Raw genomic sequence first — 20,106 nt, 5'->3', positions numbered from 1 at the left:
AAATACAGTGCAGTCATGTGTGTGTGAAAGTAGGAATAAATCAGTCTGATAACTTCAGAAAGCATTTTGCAGTAGTGGTCAACATATTTTAGTAAATAGAATACAAATAAAAATAGTGTAGGAAAGTCAGGTTTGAGACATTTTGTGTTGATAAAGTATGAACAATGAATGATGTAAGATGAAGGATCAAGAATGAAAAATAAAGGGTGGAGGATGAAGGCTACAGAATAAAGATTTCAGAATAAATGATGGGTATGAAGAATGATGGATGAAGGGTGGAGGATGAAGGGTGGAGGATGAAGTCTCAGACCAAGTAGATGAGGAAGGAGAGATTAGCTGAGATCATCATTTCCTGCTGCGAGTGTTATTGTAAGGGATTTATCCACATAAAGGAAGGAGAAAATCCTCCCCAGGGCAGTGGCCCTTCATCCCTCCATCTCAATAAGCTCCTGTCACCCTGTTGTACTGTAAAGCAGAAGAGCTACCCCCCCCTCCCCCCCCTCCCCCCCCCTCCCTTAATAGGAAATACAGGAGCTATGGAATGCTATGGGTGCTTACTACAAGAGATTAGAGTGTGTCCTGATATTTCCGTGGGTGACAGAAGGCCTCTGTCAGCACACACACACACACACACACACACACACACACACACACACACACACACACACACACACACACACACACACACACACACACACACACACACACACACACACACACACACAGGCCATATATAGCTTGTTTCAGATGGTTTGGCAGCAGGAAGCCGCCTCCGCCTGTGACTGCACCCTCACACAATATCACACGTTTTGAAGCTGTTTTTATGTCATGGACATGAGTGTAAATTAAAAAATGACAGGTGCACATTCTATGTTACAAATTGCCAACAGTGAACACTTTGAATATGTTCTTTTTGCTGTTTTTTCTGTATACTTTTGTTCCTTTTGTATATATTTGTAAATTCATAAATCAGTTTTCACTTTGTACAGCTGAACAGTAACGCACACACAATTAAAGACACAATTATACAGACTGTACTGTACTAATTTGAAATTGTGTTAATGACATTATATTTCTAATCTAATCTAATCATAAACCTGTTCAGCACAAGGCTGAAGGCAGCAGCAGGTTCCATCACTGGTAGTTGGAGAAACAGAAACAATGATGTCTGAAGTTCATCAGAAATGAACTGTGAGCAGGACTGAGGACAGACTGGATTCAACAGTAGCTCATCATCACCCCAAAAAGCACAATACTTATACAATATATCTGACATAATATGGGGAACATGCTCATGCTATGAGGTATAATGTGCTCATCATTATGCAAAACCCAAAGCGCAAATTTAAAACCCACAACACAAATGCACAAACAAGAAGGATTCAGGTTGCAACTTTTGCTTTGTGTATCAAACTATTTATTCCTTTTTTTGCAGTTTAAAAAAATCGTGGATGTGGTTTAACTCTTAATGACTGTGCATACAAATCAATGGGAAGTGCTATCAGGGAAAAAGAGCACAGGCTGGTGTAACCTGACCAAAAAGTTCACCCTGAAAGAGTTTTCCTACATCCACAAAATTGGTAAAAAGTGTCACATCTTTGAATACAGACCAATTATGTCCCTTTTGTTCAATAGGTGGTATGACTACCGCGCCTCGTCTCCTGGCTCTCATAGTGTTGGTCGTTTCCCAGTTCATAGATGCAGGTATATTCACTCAGCAGGTAGATGTACTGTAAAGAGGCTCTATGAAGCCACATATGGTCCCACAAAGCTTGAAAGCGTGTGATAATAATGACCAAGGATTAGGATCACAAATTCCCTCTTTGTTAAAGTCCCGCTCTCTGTTTCTATTCCTGAAAAGCCTCCAGATGCCTTTAAAAGACAAAAGGCGTGCGGGCTGCAGACAGAGCCTGAGGCTGAACTCTGTCAGGACGGAGTGCTCTGACCCATGACTCTCTGGCCATAAATGGAGCTGGACCCTTGGTACAAGACTTCATGGAATACTTCTGAGATTCTGCTCACATCCGTCACACACTGAATGAACCAAATCACACACAGTTCTTTTTCCACTGCTGAAAAAAAGTGACCGTGACAGAAAAAAAACAGACTCAAGCTCCATTAAATTTAATGAACGTTCTGTCTGAGTTGTTCAAAATGAACATATTTCATTCCCAACCAGCCATAAACGAATGATCAAAATAATTTAAGACTACATATGAAAATGAATGGCTTTTAATAATAATAATAATTATATATATATATATATATATATATATATATATATATATATATATATATATATATATATATATATATATATATATATATATATATATATATATATATATATATATATATATATATATATATATATATATATATATATATATATATATATATATAAATGAGGGCTGTCCAGTTCTGGTCCTCATCCCACAAGTTTCAGATGTCTCCCTGCTTCAGCGCACTTGAACTTAAAGTTCATGTCATCATCCAGCTTTTACAAAAGCCCAATAAGGAGCCCCTCTTTGCAATCGGGTTTGTTGTAAATGGATCTAAAGAGATCTAAAACATGCAGCACACTGTCCAGGACAGGAGCAGGAGACATGTGATCGAAATGATCTGTTGACCAGAGAAGTGTTAGAGGGCCCCCTGCTGGTTCAGGAGGAAACTGAGCTTACTGAAGGGAACGCTAAAATGATTAAATAACGTCTCTAACTCATGTATAGCACGGAAATCCCACATCAACAAATAACCCAAAGAAACAGCCAGTTTCTCCTTGAAGATCTGAAGTAGAAAGAGCTGTAATGAGAAAAGTGCGACCTATAAATTCCAGTAGAAAGAGATTGAAGAGCAGGAAGAGTTCCCACACAAGGTACATCTTGCAGACTAAAAGATGTCCTACAGTCATATGAGACCAAAACAGAACTTTTGACTCTACTCCTGGCACTAACAGGATCAGACTGCACAGCCTGCTGAGGAGCGCTGCTTTTGGCCTGGCGACAAGTTGCAGAGCATCGAGGAGGTGGTGAAAAGAGGATGCGGGGAAAGCTTGAATCCATCATGGACAATGTCGCTCATCTCCTGCACGACACTGAGGGAGCTTTAACCAGCTCCTTCAGTGGCAGACTGCTGCAGCCAGCATCCAGAAGAAGCTACAGCAGGTCAGTCACACCTGCTGCGCTAAATCTGTTCAACAGCACAACCTGGGTGTGTTGTAAATACCACCCTCCTGGCACTGTTGAACGCTGAACACTATAAATACTATACATATTACTGCTACTATGTGCATTTGACCAATATCTTGATTATATAGTATATATGGTTATATTTCCATGTGTATGTACACATATATATTTATTACCTTCACCAAAGAAAGTTGGGCAACCAACAAAGTTGGTCATTTAGGTTATGTTTCTATCTGTGTGTTTCTGTATGTATGTATGTATGTATGTATGTATGTATGTATGTATGTATGTATGTATGTATGTATGTATGTATGTATTATAGGGATTTCTTACCTTACTGTATAAGGATCACAAGGTACCATTTATGTTGTGTTTGTCTGTCGATAATGATTCATTATTATCAAAGATAATTATTCATTTTGTTATTGAAAATTTAATCTGATCTGTATCAGATATGTCTGGATCACCACCTGTCTAATGATAGCCATTTCAGTTCTATCAGTCTCATAAGATATACTAAACAGTTAATCGGGAATTTGAATTAATAGTTAAATTAATTACAATTACCACAACTAACAGTGAAGCTTGAAGGATTTTGGAGTTCTTGACACAGAAGAGTCGACATTTCATTCTCCTTTGTGCTCATTAATAACACAGCAAGTATGATTCCAAACATTATATTTATTTACAATGAAAACAAATAAAACACAGATTCAATATACAGCTTGGTGTGTGTGTGGAGAGAGAAAGACAGAGAGAGGTGGAGGGAGTGTGTGTGTGAGACGTGTGATGGAACTACAAAACTGAATCAGAAGCTTTATTGTCATTGTACAAGTACAACAAAATTGCATAGACAGTTTTGGGGAAAGAAGGACACATGAGGTGAGGAGAGGAGGGAAAAAAGTCAGATTAAAGACTGTGGTCTAAGGAGACAGTCTGTAATTGGGAAAAACCCACCTCAGGCACATTTAGCATCAACACAGACAGGTTACAACATATTTCTCCAGACAGCACCTGGGATATGTGAAGGCTAGTTTTGCAGCCCGCCGCTAGGAGAGGGTTTTCAGGTGCACAGCCCCTCAGGTGCGCAGCCGCCCTCTTCCAGCGGCCTCTGCTGGTGGTTGGGAGGAGGGGCACAGCAAAGGCGGTGAAAGGTGCTGGTGAAATTCCAGTGGGCCAAAATGTCCGGGGAGGGAGGGTGGGAGGAGGGGAGGAAGGCGAAGCCTTCATTCCACACTCCCATCCAGGAGAGGTGAAGACAAAACACAGCCTTGGCGACTGGGTGTCTGGGAATCTGGATTGTAGATTAGGATTGTTTTCTTTCAGGCGATTCAGCTTTATCTGTCCACCTTGAGTGTCTCTGGTCTCCATGCTGCTCCAATTGTGGCAAGATTTTAGCTTCCCAACCGAGTTCGAATATCCTCCAAGATCGATCCAATTCCGCGTAAACGTTCAAGAGTCGTGACTTGCGTACTCTTGAGTTGGTTTATCACGAGTCTGAGCGTTCAAAGCTCGGCACAGTCCCTCAGTGACGACAGGCAGCCTTCCCAATGCAGCTGCTAGCGTCTTCTACACTTTGAGATAGATCAGAAAGCCTCCAGCTCCAATCAGCAGCATACCTGCTATCATGAATCCCAATATGTAGAGGTCCTCCACATCCTCCATGGAAAGAATGTCCAAACACAGGGACCTCCAGGAACCTCCAGGAACCTCCAGGGACCTCCAGGAACCCCAGGACCTCCTGGAACCTCCAGGAACCTCAGGAACCTCCAGGGACCTCAGGAACCTCCAGGACCCCCAGGAACCCCAGGAATCCACCATGTATCTGGCTGCAAACGTCCCATCAGGACATGCAGGCTCTCCTTTGCTGATCATCGTGTTGTAAACATTTGGTCGATCACATTGAGAGACCAGCTGATCAATTCCATGGTTCTGGTTAAATTCTGATGCGGGTCTGAAGAGAGTCTCTTGATAGATCTGACACAAGACAGTACAGGACGGAGCAGCAAGTGGGGAGGGCAAGAGTGAGAGGAGAGGAGAGAAGAGGGGAGGAGAGGGGGAGAGGAGAGAAGAGAGAAGTGTCCGCCTTCGCCGAGAGCCGGAAGAACTGTGTATCATGACAAGTGAAAATTGTCTTTCCCTAGAAATGAACGAACTTTCTGTGGTCTTGTGAGATCCAAACAGTATGTATGTATGTATGTATGTATGTATGTATGTATGTATGTATGTATGTATGTATGTATGTATGTATGTATGTATGTATGTATGTATGTATGAGGATGTACTGAGGATGCGGCGTGACAGGCTGCATGTCTGCTGCTCATACACAGTGCTCAGGTGGCGAGCAGGAAGCCCAATAATCTTTCACAATGTTGTGCAGGCAGTTCCTGTCCTGTAGGGTGATGAAGTGATACCAGCAGCACATGGAAAAAGACAAGATGCTTTCGATGACTGTGTAGTAGAATGTCAGTAAAATGTTCTTGCTGACAGAAAAAGAGTTCAGTTTTCTGAGTAGGTACATCCTCTGGTGGCACCTCCTCTCAGTGTTGGAGGAGAACCTCAGATGGTTGTCAAAGATGGTACCCAGGTATCTGTATTCGAAAAAAGCGTCCGCCTTCTTCTTCCGGCTCTCAGCGAAGGCGGACGCTTTTTCTCTCCTCTCCTCTCCTCTCCTCTCCCCCTCGTCTTCTCTCTCCTCTCCTCCCCTCTTCTCTCTTCTCTCCTCTCCCCCTCGTCTTCCCTGCTTGCTGCTCCGTCCTGTACTGTCTTGTGTCAGATCTATCAAGAGACTCTCTTCAGACCCGCATCCGAAATTAACCAGAACCATGGAATTGATCAGCTGGTCTCTCAATGTGATCGACTACATTTTTACAACACAACGACTGGGCAAAGGAGAGCCTTCATGTCCTGATGGGACGTTTGCAACCGGATACATGCTGGACTCCTGGGGTTCCTGGAGGTCCCTGTGTTTGGACATTCTTTCCATGGAGGATGTGGAGGACCTCTACATATTGGGATTCATGATAGCAGGTATGCTGCTGATTGGAGCTGGAGGCTTTCTGATCTATCTCAAAGTGTAGAAGACGCTAGCAGCTGCATTGGGAAGGCTGCCTGTCGTCACTGAAGGACTGTGCCGAGCTTTGAACGCTCAGACTCATGTGATAAACCAACTCAAGAGTACGACTCTTGAACGTTTACGCGGAATTGGATCGATCTTGGAGGATATTCGAACTCGGTTGGGAAGATAATCTTGCTACAATTGGAGCAGCATGGAGACCAGAGACACTCAAGGTGGACAGATAAAGCTGAATCGCCTGAAAGAAAACAATCCTAATCTACATTTGGACTGCCAAGACAACCAGTCGCCAAGGCTGTGTTTTGTCTTCACCTCTCCTGGATGTGTGTGTGGAAAAACCTTCTCCTAGCGGCGGGCTGCAAAACTACCCATCATGTATCCCAGGTGCTGTCTGGAGAAATGTTGTAACCTGTCTGTGTTGATGCTAAATGTGCCTGAGGTGGTTTTTTTCCCCCAATTACAGACTGTCTCCTTAGAGCATAGTCTTTAATCTGCCTTTTTTCCCTCCTCTCCTCACCTCATGTTCTCTTTCTTTCCCCAAAACTTTCTATGTGAATGCAATTTCGTTGTACCTGTACCTGTACCTGTACAATAACAATAAATGATTCAAATTCAAATTCCTCAACAGACTCAACCAGTGAATCATGGATCATGGTGCTCACAGCCGCTGCCAGGTCCCTGCGGCTGCTGGAGAAGGTCACCCCCATCTCCTTGGTTTTGCTGACACTCAGCTCCAGATGGGAAGTATCACACCGCTCTACAAACTGCTGCAGAGTGGGCCCGTGATGCAGGGAGGAGCCGGATAGGTGGGACAGCAGAACTGTGTCGTCAGCAAACTTCACCAGTTGGGTTGGGTGGATCTGCACTCTTCAGTGTACAATATGAAGAGCAGAGGAGAAAGCACACAGCCCTGTGGGGGGCCTGTGGAGGTGGTGAGGACGTCAGAGAGGTTATTGTTAATCTAGACTTGTTGGGTTCTGTTAGCAAGAAAGTCCAAGATCCAGAGTATGAGCTGACTGCACATGTTGAAATTCTGGTGGAGTCTCTCTGCCAGGATGTGGGGTTGCAAAGTGTTAAAGGCAGAGAAGAAGTCTGAAAATAGGAGTCTGGCAGATGTGTGGGGAAACTCCAAGGTTTTATGGATGGTATCGATGATGAAGGCTTTGGCATCATCAACACCTCTGTGACTTCGATAAGCAAATTGGAGCGCGTCAAGCTGTGAGTTAGTCAGGGTGAGAATGTGTTGTTTGACCAGCCTCTCCATGGCTTTCATCACCTGGGAGGACAGCGCCACCAGGCGGAGGTCATTCAGAGTCAATGGGGGGGGTCACCAGGTGTGAGGTTCAATTTGATGTTCACTACCTGGGTGGAGTTGTTGGTCTCGAATCTGGAGTAGAAGGAAATAAGGTCATTGGGGAGAGATGTTGGGGTGCTGCCAGGGATATGAACACAGTTGCTGTTGGTGGTTGTGTTCACAGCAGCCATTCTCTTGACACCCTGCCAGGCTGAGCGGAGGGTTTCCCTTCTATACTTTGTTTATATAGCTCAGCTTGGGAATCTTAAGGCACAGTTCCACGCACTTTCTGTTGCGTCACAGGGTGGGTTTTTGCATGGTCCGACTGAAAAGTTGTGGATGCTACGGAAAGAACCTGCGACCACCATGTACAACTTTCCGCTACCCCTCTGTTGAGGTACCGAGCAGCTAGGAACAGGTTTGTGAGGAGGAACGACGGTGCAGCCATTGTTCGTGATGATCGCTACTCTTGACTTGCCCACAATATTTAATCATTTCATCAGCACTACACACCACATTCTCTCTGACGGGGACTGTAGAGCACCAGATGGGGTTAATGTAGAAGCACACACCTCTGCCATGTTGTTTACCAGTGATGTCACAGTCGCGTGGAGCCTCATGGGCGAGCCGAATCCATTGATGTGCAGCTTGTAGTTGTCAACGTCAGCCAGGTCTCTGTGAATGCCAGGATAGAAGCGTTCCGGTCCTCATGCAGAGGGCTCACATTAGCCTGGAGTTTCACACCACAATCGCACTGTAATTCCTCCCTTCTTCTCCTTTCCCTGTCTGGTCACCTTGTGGTACCTCTTCTTGGAGTCGCTATGGTCCACTCCAGAGGTCCATTACCATATCTCCTATGGTAGTGTGTCGGGGGGGAACAGAGCAGGGCAGAGGCTGAGACGCTGCAGCAGCTCCTGAGAATATGTAATCCTTACTGTCTCCGTGGGCGAAGCAGCAATAGCATAAACCAGGGTGTGCAGAGCTGCCAGCATGCAGATGAAACCAGGAAAGTACATTTCACCCGGGTAACAAAAAACAGGAACTATTAAAAAGTTAAAAAGGAAAGAAAAGCCGCTCTAAGCTCCGACTGGTCGACCACAGGAGCAGTGACCCGGAAGAGGATAGGGTCAAGTAGCTACTGCACATTACTCTGTTTCACACAGTGATGATCTAACAAGTTAGCATCAATATGCGCTAAGGTCTGCTGTCTACCGAGTGTCCGTTCTCGTCTAATTATGTATTTATATATACATAATCTGTTTGTCTGTATGAAAATATACTGTCTTTAACTATTTTGTGCAATGTGAAACTGCGGCTGTGAATATACCCATGTGGGAATAATAAAGACTGATCAAATCTAATCTAATCTACGAAAGAACAGGTGGGAGGAATTTCTTCTTGAGCAGGGACTCGCATCTTGGTGAAGCGTAACATTTATAAAATCAAAGATATGAAGGGAATCTCTAAACATGTGGAACTGAAGCAGGCTTTACTCTGGACAGAGAAAAACCTCCAGAAGACCTCAAGAAGATCTGTGAAGTGAACTGAAAGCTCATATCAGAAGATCATCAAATCAAATGAGGAAAAGATTTTTGAGAAAATGATTGTTAAACAACACATAACTCAGCTGTTAATCAGCAGAAAGAAAATATCTAACTGAATATTGGCACCAGAGAGACTGATGAGATAGTACTTTTTGTTTCTAGTGAAACAAGTTTGTTTGTGTGCTGAATAAAAGAAAAACATTGATGCTACTGCATTTTGTTAAATGAAAACACTCACTGTCAGCATGTCGTCACACTTCATGTCTGGCAGCTCTCCGTCTTCACTCTTATTGTAGAACTTCCTGAAGAAGTTGAAGGCCACCACAGTGTAGAGGTAGACCACCACAGCCAGCAGGCCCACCGTTAACACCAGCTGGAGGCAGAGCGACACCGAGACTCACACATCGCTGTCTTTCCTCTGAACCCCCTGAGTAAAGGCCCAAATCCAATGGAAACTACACTTCATCTCTTACATAATTTGTCTCTCGGTTATTTGTTCATTTTAATCCTGATTGGTAATTAGAGGAGTATTTACACAAACAACTACACCTTTTTACTGTAAACTTAATTTAAATGTCTGATGATATTTCTAAACTCAATATCAATTTATCAATTTGAAATCAGTTCAGGAGTTTGTGTGTGTGTGTGTGTGTGTGTGTGTGTGTGTGTGTGTGTGTGTGTGTGTGTGTGTGTGTGTGTGTGTGTGTGTGTGCGTGCGTGTGTGTGTGTGTGTGTGTGTGCGTGCGTGTGCGTGCGTGTTCTTCTCTACCTGTTTGCCATTGTGAGTGACTGAGGACAGGATGGTTCGCAGTGTCTTGAAGCCCATGGCGATGTCCAGAAGATGTGCAGCGAAGAAGAAATTGTTATAGTGTCCCAGGATGGACATGGTCATGTACCAGGCCAGGTAGAGGAAGGACTGCAGGGAGACAGAGGACACGACTTTTAGTCCTACATGTTGTTTGTTTTCTAAAGTTTATATTGAATGACATCCCTAAGTGTGGTCCATATATTAAAGTTGCGGGTAGAGATCAAAAGCAAGATTTTATTCTAATAGGAACATTCCAATCTGAGGGCAACCAATGGAATACAAAGGGAAACAGGAAGTATGACAGGTCTGACACAAGCAGGGGCGGCTGTGGTTCAGTTGGCAGAGTGATTGAAATGTTGAAGTACTTCAGAGAGGTAACAGGCAGGAGGGAAAGTTCACTTCACAGTGGGAGAAAACCAGTAGATTGTGGTCAAACAAGAAAATGTAATGTTCAATGTGCAAAGTTACACTGATTTAACTCTGCTCGACAGAAGTTAAGAAATGAACTCACCTCACATACAGATAAGTTGTTTTTATCTAATGTGTGCCCTCAACAAAAGATATAAAACACAGCTCCAGTGAAATACATGTTGTTTCTATTTATAAATGTTTGCACTAATTATTTAATGTAGTGTGAAGAGAAATTGCCCCATGAACATGTATATCTCTTGGTTGTTTCAGTACTGATGATCCTGTTTGTCAACTGCAGTGTTTCTGGTTTTCCTCGGCTAATGAAAGTTGGACGACCAACACAAGTTGGAAGAGAGGGTTATATTTCTGTCTGCATGTATTTATTTATTGGTTTATATGCATTCTACCAACATTTCACAAACACTATTAACCTGAAATCTTCAGGGATGATTTGTCGTCATGCAAGGACCAATTGATTCGATTTTGGGATGTTCACGGCTAACCGTTTCCCAATAAATCCCCCAAAACTGCAACAAAATGTATCTACAAAGCAGATGGGAAGAGGCACCTCATGGAGTAAAGCAAAGGAGATCAGCGTCTGTTGCCATGGGGACGCTCCCTGTTCAGTGTTTCCTTGATGTTCTCGTTATTGTTAGAAATCCCACATGTAAACTGGAATTTTGAGTTTTTCCACTTCCACAACATGAAGTACAGAAATAAAGGAACATTTCTGAATCTATGAAGTCATTAAAAACAGCTGCAAAGTTCTTTTTGGGCACTTACGTTATCTGTGAAGACCACCCCCAGCTTCCAGATCTGGTACTTCACATCGATGGAGTTCAGCCTGTTAGGCGATGAAGATGAAGAAGAGTCATGAAACCAGTGATGTTAAATGAGCTGACCGCAGTTACAGTTCTTCAGCATATCACTCAGTTGGAATATCTAAACATCTGCAGGGACATTAATTACTATGATTGTAAGATGATAGTTTAAAATAAAAAATGTTTCCCATGTCATAAGACTTAATATGTTTACATTTTTTTCTGTTGCAACCACAAATGAGTTTGTACAACTGAAAAGTGAAAAAATGATTAAAATCTTGTTGGTTTAACTTGGCTGGTCACTTAAAATGATTATTTGAACTGTTTTGTGAGCTTCACCACTGTCACCAGTTCGTTAAGGCAGCTCAAATAGCTAAATATAGTTAATTTTCCCAAATCAAAATTTTACATCAGAAGGTCTGTACATTTTTTATTATATTTTACAACTTCTCTCTGTTTGGCTTTTCAACAATACATCTGAAAAGAGTTCATTTATGTACCATTGGAGGAGCTAAATTAATCATACTTTAGTAATCCACTTTCTTTCCCCCCGTATTGATCTAGGATGTGGAGAGGTGGAGCCCCGTTGGGGCGGTCCAGAGAGGTGATGGAGGTCAAGGGTCATGCTCACAGCAGTAGGGATGGGTACTTTTCACATTTGAACCTATACAGTACCGGTATCCAGTACCTGGGAATCGATACAGGTACTCAACGGTACCAATTGTCTGTACTTTTGTGTGTTTATGTGGTAATACATGTTAATTTGTTTAGCAATAAAATCTCAAAAACCTTTAATTTAACATTAATTTCTCAATGTACATTTTAACAAATACATCAGAACAACATCCAACTACTTGTATTATAACATTGCAAATGATTCACAAATTTCTTCAACCTGAAAACCCTTATATACAATTACTCATATAATAACAGTGTTTTTTTTCTTAATAATCCACTGAGGGCCCAGCTCCACATCCTCCTATTCCTTTCTCCTCTGGAAACATTGTGTGATGAGACTCCATGGAGGGCAAATATTTAAAACAAATGAGCAATCTCTTCAGAAAAATGTAGAAAAATGTTATGCTGAACCAGATACTTCCGCATATTACAACCACTGACAAAATGATGGAATCCCCAGTCTTGGAGGATGTTCATTCAGTTGTTTAATTTTGTGGAAAAAAAGCAAATCTCATTTAAAATGGCAACTTTCTGGCTTTAAGAAACACTAAAAGAAATCAAGAACATTTTTTTGTGGCAGTCAAGAACAATTGCTTTTTTCGATGAAGTCGAAGGAAAAAAATATGGAATCACTCAATTCTGAGGAAAAAATTATGGGTTGTAGAAGTATTCCTGCCGTAGGCCTCACACTTTACATCGCAAATACTGCAGCAAGTGCAATCTCCATCCATCCATCCATCCATCCATCCATCCATCCATCCATCCATCATCTACTGCTTATCCAGGACGGGTCCTGGAGGCAGCAGTCTGAGCAGGGTTGCCCAGACTTCCCTCACCCCAGACTCTTCCTCCAGCTGTTCTGGTGGAACCCCAAGGTGTTCCCAGGCCATAGAGAGACATAGTCCCTCCAGCGTGTCCTGGGTCTGTCCTGAGACCTCCTACTGGAGGGACATGATGGAACACCTCCCTGGGGAGGCGTCCATCTGAAACAGGTGCCCGAACCACCTCAGCTGTTCCTCTGGATGTGGAGGAGCAGCGGCTCTACTCCGAGTTCCTCCCTGATGACTGAGCTCCTCCCCCTATCTCTAAGGGTGACTGAGCTCCTCCCCCTATCTCTAAGGGTGACTGAGCTCCTCCCCCTATCTCTAAGGGTGACTGAGCTCCTCACCCTATCTCTAAGGGTGACTGAGCTCCTCACCCTATGTCTAAGGGTGACTGAGCTCCTCACCCTATCTCTAAGGGTGACTGAGCTCCTCACCCTATCTCTAAGAGTGACTGAGCTCCTCACCCTATCTCTAAGGGTGACTGAGCTCCTCCCCCTATCTCTAAGGGTGACTGAGCTCCTCCCCCTATCTCTAAGGGTGACTGAGCTCCTCACCCTATCTCTAAGGGTGACTGAGCTCCTCACCCTATCTCTAAGGGTACGCCCAGCCACCCTACGGAGGAAGCTCATTTCAGCCGCTTGTATCCGGGATCTGGTTCTTTCGGTCATGACCCATAGTTCATGACCATAGGTGAGGGGAGGAACGAAGATAGGCGGTAAATCGAGAGCTGTTCCCAGCTGCTTCACACTCTGCTGAGAACTGCGCCAGTGCACACTGAAGGTCCAGGTTCAATGAAGCCAACAGAACCACATCATAAGCAAAAAGCAAAGATGAGATCCTGTGGTCCCCAAACCGGACCCCCTCTGGCCCCCGGCTGTGCCTAGAGATTCTGTCCATGTCGGTAATGAACAAAACCAGTAACAAAGAACAGCCCTGCTGGAGGCCAACGTACACTGGGAACAGGTCCGACTTACTGCCGGCAATGTGAACCAAACTCCTGCTCTGGACGTACAGGGACCAAACAGCCCTAAACAAAAGGCCCTGAACTCCATACTCCTGGAGCGCCCCCCACAGGACATCCCCGGTCGAACACCTTCTCCAGATCCACAATACACATATGGACTGGTCAGGGTTGCGGAGGAACGGACTACATGTAATGGCGTTACGTAATTCGATATACAACATTTTTTGAACTGTGATCAGTTACAGTACATTAAAAATAATGTGTGGTCTCATTACAGGTATATTCAATAAATACTGGGATTACTGAGTGTGATTGCAATAGAAAATCAGATGGAATAATCTAGAAATGACATGCACCGTCCACTGGCATTGTGACACTTCCCGACGCTTTCAGTTAACAACACACTGTTGTTACATGGCTGGCACTGACACGTTGTCATGGATACTGCAGCCAGCTGCTCTCGGCACGGCTGCTCCGGGGAAAGAAACGCATTTTATGGAAACTCCAAGATCATTTTGTTTTGAAGTGGGTGAAGGCTCTTAACCTCCCTGTACAATGAAAATGATGCCTCTCAGCCCTGAAAGTGCTATGAACGTCCAGGGACTCCACGTTTCAGCTGAAGAAACATCGAGGCAGGATAGAACCTGCTCTCTTTTACTGATACACAGCTGGACTCTGTCAACTAGTTTTATTAGCTCGCTAACCTGCCAGTAACCTGCCAATACCAGTACTGGTGCTCATGGTAGGAAGACATTCTCAATACGTTTTAGAGGATCTCATGTTTTAGGTACTAATCATACACATCAAACTAATTCGGGCTGCACGCGCTATGACTTTTTTTTTTTTTTTAAGTCTGTACATTGACTCAGTGGGTTGTGTGAGTGAGTCCAGCGGGTTGTTCAGTTATTATCAATCAGTGATTTATGCTACCAGACACAGCCTCTCAAACCTATCAACCATTTATATTTAGTCTTGTAGTCTCTTGTAAACAAGTCAAGTAATGAGGCCCTTGTTGCATTCAGGTGTGTCGCAACTGGGAGAAACCTATGCAATATGCAAAAAATATGCAGGACAAGCCTGTACTATAGAGTTGGTAATAATAATAAAAATAATGGCTTGGATTTATATAGCATTTTTTTCAGGCTGACTCAAAGCGCGTACAGAAACCTTTATTCATTCACACCAGCCCCACCAGTGGTGGTAAGCTACGCTGTAGCCTCAACTGCCCTGGGCCATGCTGACGGAGGTGTGGCTGCCATTTTGTGCCAACGGCCCCTCTGACCACCACCATCATACTCATGCTTACGAGGCAATGTGGCTAAAGTGGCTTGCCCAAGGACATAACGACAATGACTTGGATAGAGTGGGATTCGAACCGCCAACCCTTATTGGTTATTGGATGACCGACTCCACCACTAAGCCACGGCCGCCCCGTAGGTCTTATCTCACATGCTAATCTGCTAAGCTAACTAGCCTAGCATTAACATTAAAAAGCATGCTACCTAGGATACTATGTACCTGTGGATATGATGCTGCAGTCTCTGATGGCAGCCTGATTGGCTGCAGCTGTCTGTCGCTATGGAGACGGAGCCCCTGACACAGGCCCTGCACCGGTCACTGAGTGGCAGAGGCTGTCCGAACCAGGAAGATGGTACGCAGGTCTTGAACGACTGGTTATAATTCGAGAACCGTGACACTTGATAGAAAGATTTCTACCAACTGTTAGAAGAAGTTGAAGAACTTATATTAAGCTTCTCATGTTCTCACAATGTTTCGTCTCCCCGTGAGGACTTGAGACAAATGTCTCCACTTTTGGGTTTGAGGGAGAAAATGTCCACCCAAAAACACATGGGAGCGGAAGGGAAGAAATCCTGCACTTGCTGCCAATTAAGTATTTTTGCAAGACAACCACTTCTTTCCCAGTAAAAAAGTGTACCATTGTTGGAAGCACAAGGCCTGTAGCTACGTTGTCCTGTATAATATGATGAGAAAGAAGCAGAAATGTGGCCATGGTGATAAGAGAGAGAGAGGTTTTTTCTTTTTGTAATCCGGCAGTTTCTGCCACTCTAACGAAAATCTCTGAGTTTCCAATGCACACCCATGTTAAACTGAAAAAACTGGCTGTGACTTTATCAAACTTGAAGGCTCATGGAAGTAAATTGGGAGGAAATATGAAAAATACGATTGCAATGTTTCAAATCTAAAATCAAGTATCTACGTGAAAGTATGGCCACATGACCTGGCATTGAAAAATGTGATTTTTTTTGTTTTTTCCTCACTTCTCATCAGCTTTGAATGGCAGATTTTCTCACAGTTTTTTTAATGTTTTTTTCGGAAACCGTTACCTGTGGCGCTGATAAAAGTCATAGGATACTATTCCCAAATTTCTATGCACATTTCAATGTGCTTTTTGTGTACCTGCTCCAAACGGTGCGGGACTAGTTACACGCCGAAAAAACTGTGCCAGAAAATCTTCTGAAAAATTGTTGAATTCCTCGGTAAGAGTAATATTGCACCAAATCTGAAAGTGGCAGGCACAAATAATGAAGAAACAGGACAGGTATGACGACACGCAAGGACACAATAATTGAAAGCTTTATTTGTATTGTGGTTTTGATTCATTAAAAAAAATCAGTGTGCGACACCTGATTGGTTACTGAGTTTTGATAGTTCAAAACTTGTTAAGTGCAATTTGAATCTGCTTTGTATAAGATGTGTCAATACACTGAGCAGATGATACATTCTATTCTTTCTTGTCTGTATTTTTTATGTTTACTGGTAAAGTAATCCAAAAGTAACTAAAAGTACTCTGGTACATTACTTTTTATTTTAATACTTAGAGTGAGTTACTGATTCTAACTTGTAATTGTTATGGTTTACATTTTTCAAGTAACCTTGCCAACCCTGGGACTGGATGGGCGAACTCCCACGAACCCTCAAGCACCTGGTGGAGGGTCTAGAGCTGGTCCAGTGTTCCACCATCAGGAGAACCTGGTGGAGGGTATAGAGCTGGTCCAGTGTTCCACCATCGGGAGAACCTGGTGGAGGGTCTAGAGCTGGTCCAGTGTTCCACCATCAGGAGAACCTGGTGGAGGGTATAGAGCTGGTCCAGTGTTCCACCATCAGGAGAACCTGGTGGAGGGTATAGAGCTGGTCCAGTGTTCCACCATCAGGAGAACCTGGTGGAGGGTATAGAGCTGGTCCAGTGTTCCACCATCAGGAGAACCTGGTGGAGGGTCTAGAGCTGGTCCAGTGTTCCACCATCAGGAGAACCTGGTGGAGGGTATAGAGCTGGTCCAGTGTTCCACCATCAGGAGAACCTGGTGGAGGGTATAGAGCTGGTCCAGTGTTCCACCATCAGGAGAACCTGGTGGAGGGTCTAGAGCTGGTCCAGTGTTCCACCATCAGGAGAACCTGGTGGAGGGTATAGAGCTGGTCCAGTGTTCCACCATCAGGAGAACCTGGTGGAGGGTCTAGAGCTGGTCCAGTGTTCCACGACCAGGACGAAAACCACATTGTTCCTCTTGGATCCGAGGTTCGACTAACGGCCGGACCCTCCTCTCCAGTACCCTGGAATAGACTTTCCTGGGGAGGCTGAGGAGTGTGATCCCTCTGTAGTTGGAACACACCCTCCGATCCCCCTTCTTAAAGAGAGGGACCACGACCCCATTCTGCCTGTCCAGAGGTACTGTCCCCGCCCGCCACGCGATGTTGCAGAGACGAGTCAGCCACGACAGTCCCTGCACATCCAGAGACTTAGGGAACTCTGGGTGAATCTCATCACTCCCGGTGCCTTGCCACCGAGGAGCTTCACAACAACCTCGGTGACTTCAGCTTGGGAAATGGACGAGTCCACCTCTGAGAACCCAGACTCTGCTTCCTCAATGGAAGACGTGGTGGTGGGATTGAGGAGGTCCTCGAAGTATTCCTTCCACACCTGACGTCATCTCAAGTTGAGGTCAACTATTCCCCACCTTCGCTATAAACAGTGTTGGGGAAAAACTGCTTCCCCCTCCTGAGGTGTCATCAGTTTGTCAGAATTTCCTTGGGGCCGAACTCCTCCTGAACCCGAGTTCTTGCCTCCCCACAGCCCGGGCTGCGGTTCACTTGGCCTGCCGGTACCTGTCAGCTGCCTCGGGAGTCCTCTGAGCTAACAACACCCGATAGGACTCCTTCTTCAGCTTGACGGTATCCCTTACTTCCGGTTTCCACCACCGGGTTCAGGGATTGCCGCCACGACAAGCACCAGAGACCCTGCACAAATACCGCCAATCCAAGTCTGGTCGAGCTAAAGAAAAAACAGCTTTGCCAAAAACTGTAAACATGGACCAGCAAGAACACGCAGAAGTAATCTGCATCGCAGTTTGAAAAGTGGAGCTGTAACTTTGAGCCCTTCATTGTCTGCTCCATTCACTGCTGCAACTGCTGACGTCCTTACGATTGTGTGCGAGCAATGCTATGCACAAGCATCCATGGAAGTACCGAATTCGGTCCCCATCCCTACATAGTGGTGACACATCAGCAGTTGGATTTGAACCTGCAAACTTCCAAGCCCGCTTCTTTAACCTCTAGGCCACCACTGCCTTAAAAAATATTACTTGAATGATGTTTTAACATCTATACTTCATAATGTGAGAGTTACAGACTGAGACATTGTCTCACCTTTAAAAGTCCAAAAACTCTCAATTTTTCACGAGGCCAGCGGACAAATTGTATTTTATATGTTGATGCGCGCGCGCACACACACACACACACACACACACACACACACACACACACACACACACACACACACACACACACACACACACACACACACACACACACACACACACACACACACACTCACACAGCTGACAGGGAGCTGTCTCTCCTGGGTTTTCTCTTCTTATGAGCGTTGCTGAAGTCCAGAGCGGCCTTGTCCATTCCCAGCAGCTCACTGATGCGGTCGTGACCATAGAACTCTCCATATTTGTCCATCACCTGAGGAGGAGCAGGCAGGTGGTGACACCAAACAGTGAGGAACCTTGTACTCATAAAATTAACCACACACTTTACCTTCCAGAAAGAGGCAGTCTCAAGTTCAATGTCACATTTCATCAAATGTTTCACATTAAAACAAAGTCTCATTGAACTTGAAACTGGCTTGTTGAATTGAGATGACCTAACACGAGATACCTGATAGATCTGATAGCTTTAGCATTTATAGTCTTTGTTCAATGATGTCACTTTAAAAAAATCATAGTAAACATCTGTTTATAATTTTAAATCATCAAACCTGCTGCACTGCTAGCCCACTAGCTCTATTGGTAAAAGTGATTTGATAGATGAACGCATGTTAATTTAGCGTGAAAGATCTATGCCTGATGTGAGTAGAAAGTGACTGTGGAACAATATCAAAGCTTTGGACGAGTGACACCCACCTTTCTTTTCACAAACTTGTCCCAGTAGTTGTTTGGGAAAGACCTGGAAATCAGAGGACACAAGGATCAAGACTCGCCTCAGAAAGTCATCTCACGAACCAGAAAGAACATTTCCTTCCCAATGATGTTTTTCCCTCCGTTGTCCAGCCTCTGTTATTATCATACAAAGAAGTGTAAGAAACACTTATGGAGTCGCATAGAAAAGTTCAACCTTCTAACAGGTGTCAGATGCTCCTTTTATCTTCATGATGATCAATTCTACTGATCAATTTTCTGATCAGATACCAGTAGAACCATAGTTGATATCAATGCTGCCAATATGATACCAACGCTGGCCGTTTTGAGCAAATGTAGTGAAATGATGGAGTTGGATCACATCAAGAAGAAGCTTTTATACCAACCAGTGCAATCCAGTCCTGCTGCAAATCATGAAAAGCTTCTGTTTGTCCACAGCGCAAAACGTAGTCATTTCACAAAATTATACAAAATGGCTCTGAAATTGTAAGGGGTTCATTTATGGAAGAAATTTAATGTCACATCACAGACAAGTTAGATTTGACCACAAAGATGCTTCTCTGCAGTAAATAAGGACTTGTTTTATTTTCAAAACACAACTAAATCTGTTAAAAATTAATGAAACAGATCAAATCATTTCAGCCACAATACAAACTCTAGAATTTAACAATATTTGTATTAAAATTTAAACAAAACTGTTAATAGAATACATGATTTATGTAAATGTATTTAATAAGATGAGTGCTACAATCTTGTTTCAGGACTGACAGCATGAACAAGAAAACTGATCCCTTATCTTTTGGAATATTGTATGGAGACTAAAATGTGGAAGGTTGTCTTTTGTGGTTATTTGTATGTCATGCCATCCACCTCGGCCGAGTGGCAGCCTTTTACCCTTCCCCCTCCCTTCTTTCCTTTTTTCAAGGTGGGCATGTCCTGTCTGTCCTGTCTGTGTGAGGTGTGGAGAGGGTCAGTCAATCAGTTGATTACCTGAGGCAGGGTGTGGTTTACAACAAACAATTCACCTCTTACTCCATAAAGATGTGTGGAAGTGACGGTT

At 43.9% G+C, this 20,106-nt stretch overlaps 1 protein-coding gene across 1 annotated transcript in view; it reads right to left on the bottom strand.

Annotated features, from left to right (window-relative positions):
• Window positions 1–20,106, bottom strand: part of ryr2a (ryanodine receptor 2a (cardiac)) — a gene marked incomplete at both ends in the record, with an annotated part of 435,130 nt that overhangs the window by 12,011 nt on the left and 403,013 nt on the right. The window contains 5 exons of the mRNA XM_080517507.1: window positions 9,341–9,475; window positions 9,872–10,018; window positions 11,105–11,165; window positions 18,458–18,591; window positions 19,032–19,074. Coding sequence (XP_080373633.1) covers window positions 9,341–9,475; window positions 9,872–10,018; window positions 11,105–11,165; window positions 18,458–18,591; window positions 19,032–19,074 — 520 coding nt within the window. The remainder of the gene's footprint in view (window positions 1–9,340; window positions 9,476–9,871; window positions 10,019–11,104; window positions 11,166–18,457; window positions 18,592–19,031; window positions 19,075–20,106) is intronic.

The sequence above is a fragment of the Blennius ocellaris genome (assembly GCF_963422515.1).
Source record: "Blennius ocellaris genome assembly, chromosome: 21".
In the NCBI taxonomy this organism is placed as follows: Eukaryota; Metazoa; Chordata; class Actinopteri; order Blenniiformes; family Blenniidae; genus Blennius; species Blennius ocellaris.
This window is presented reverse-complemented; position numbering and strand designations above follow the sequence as displayed.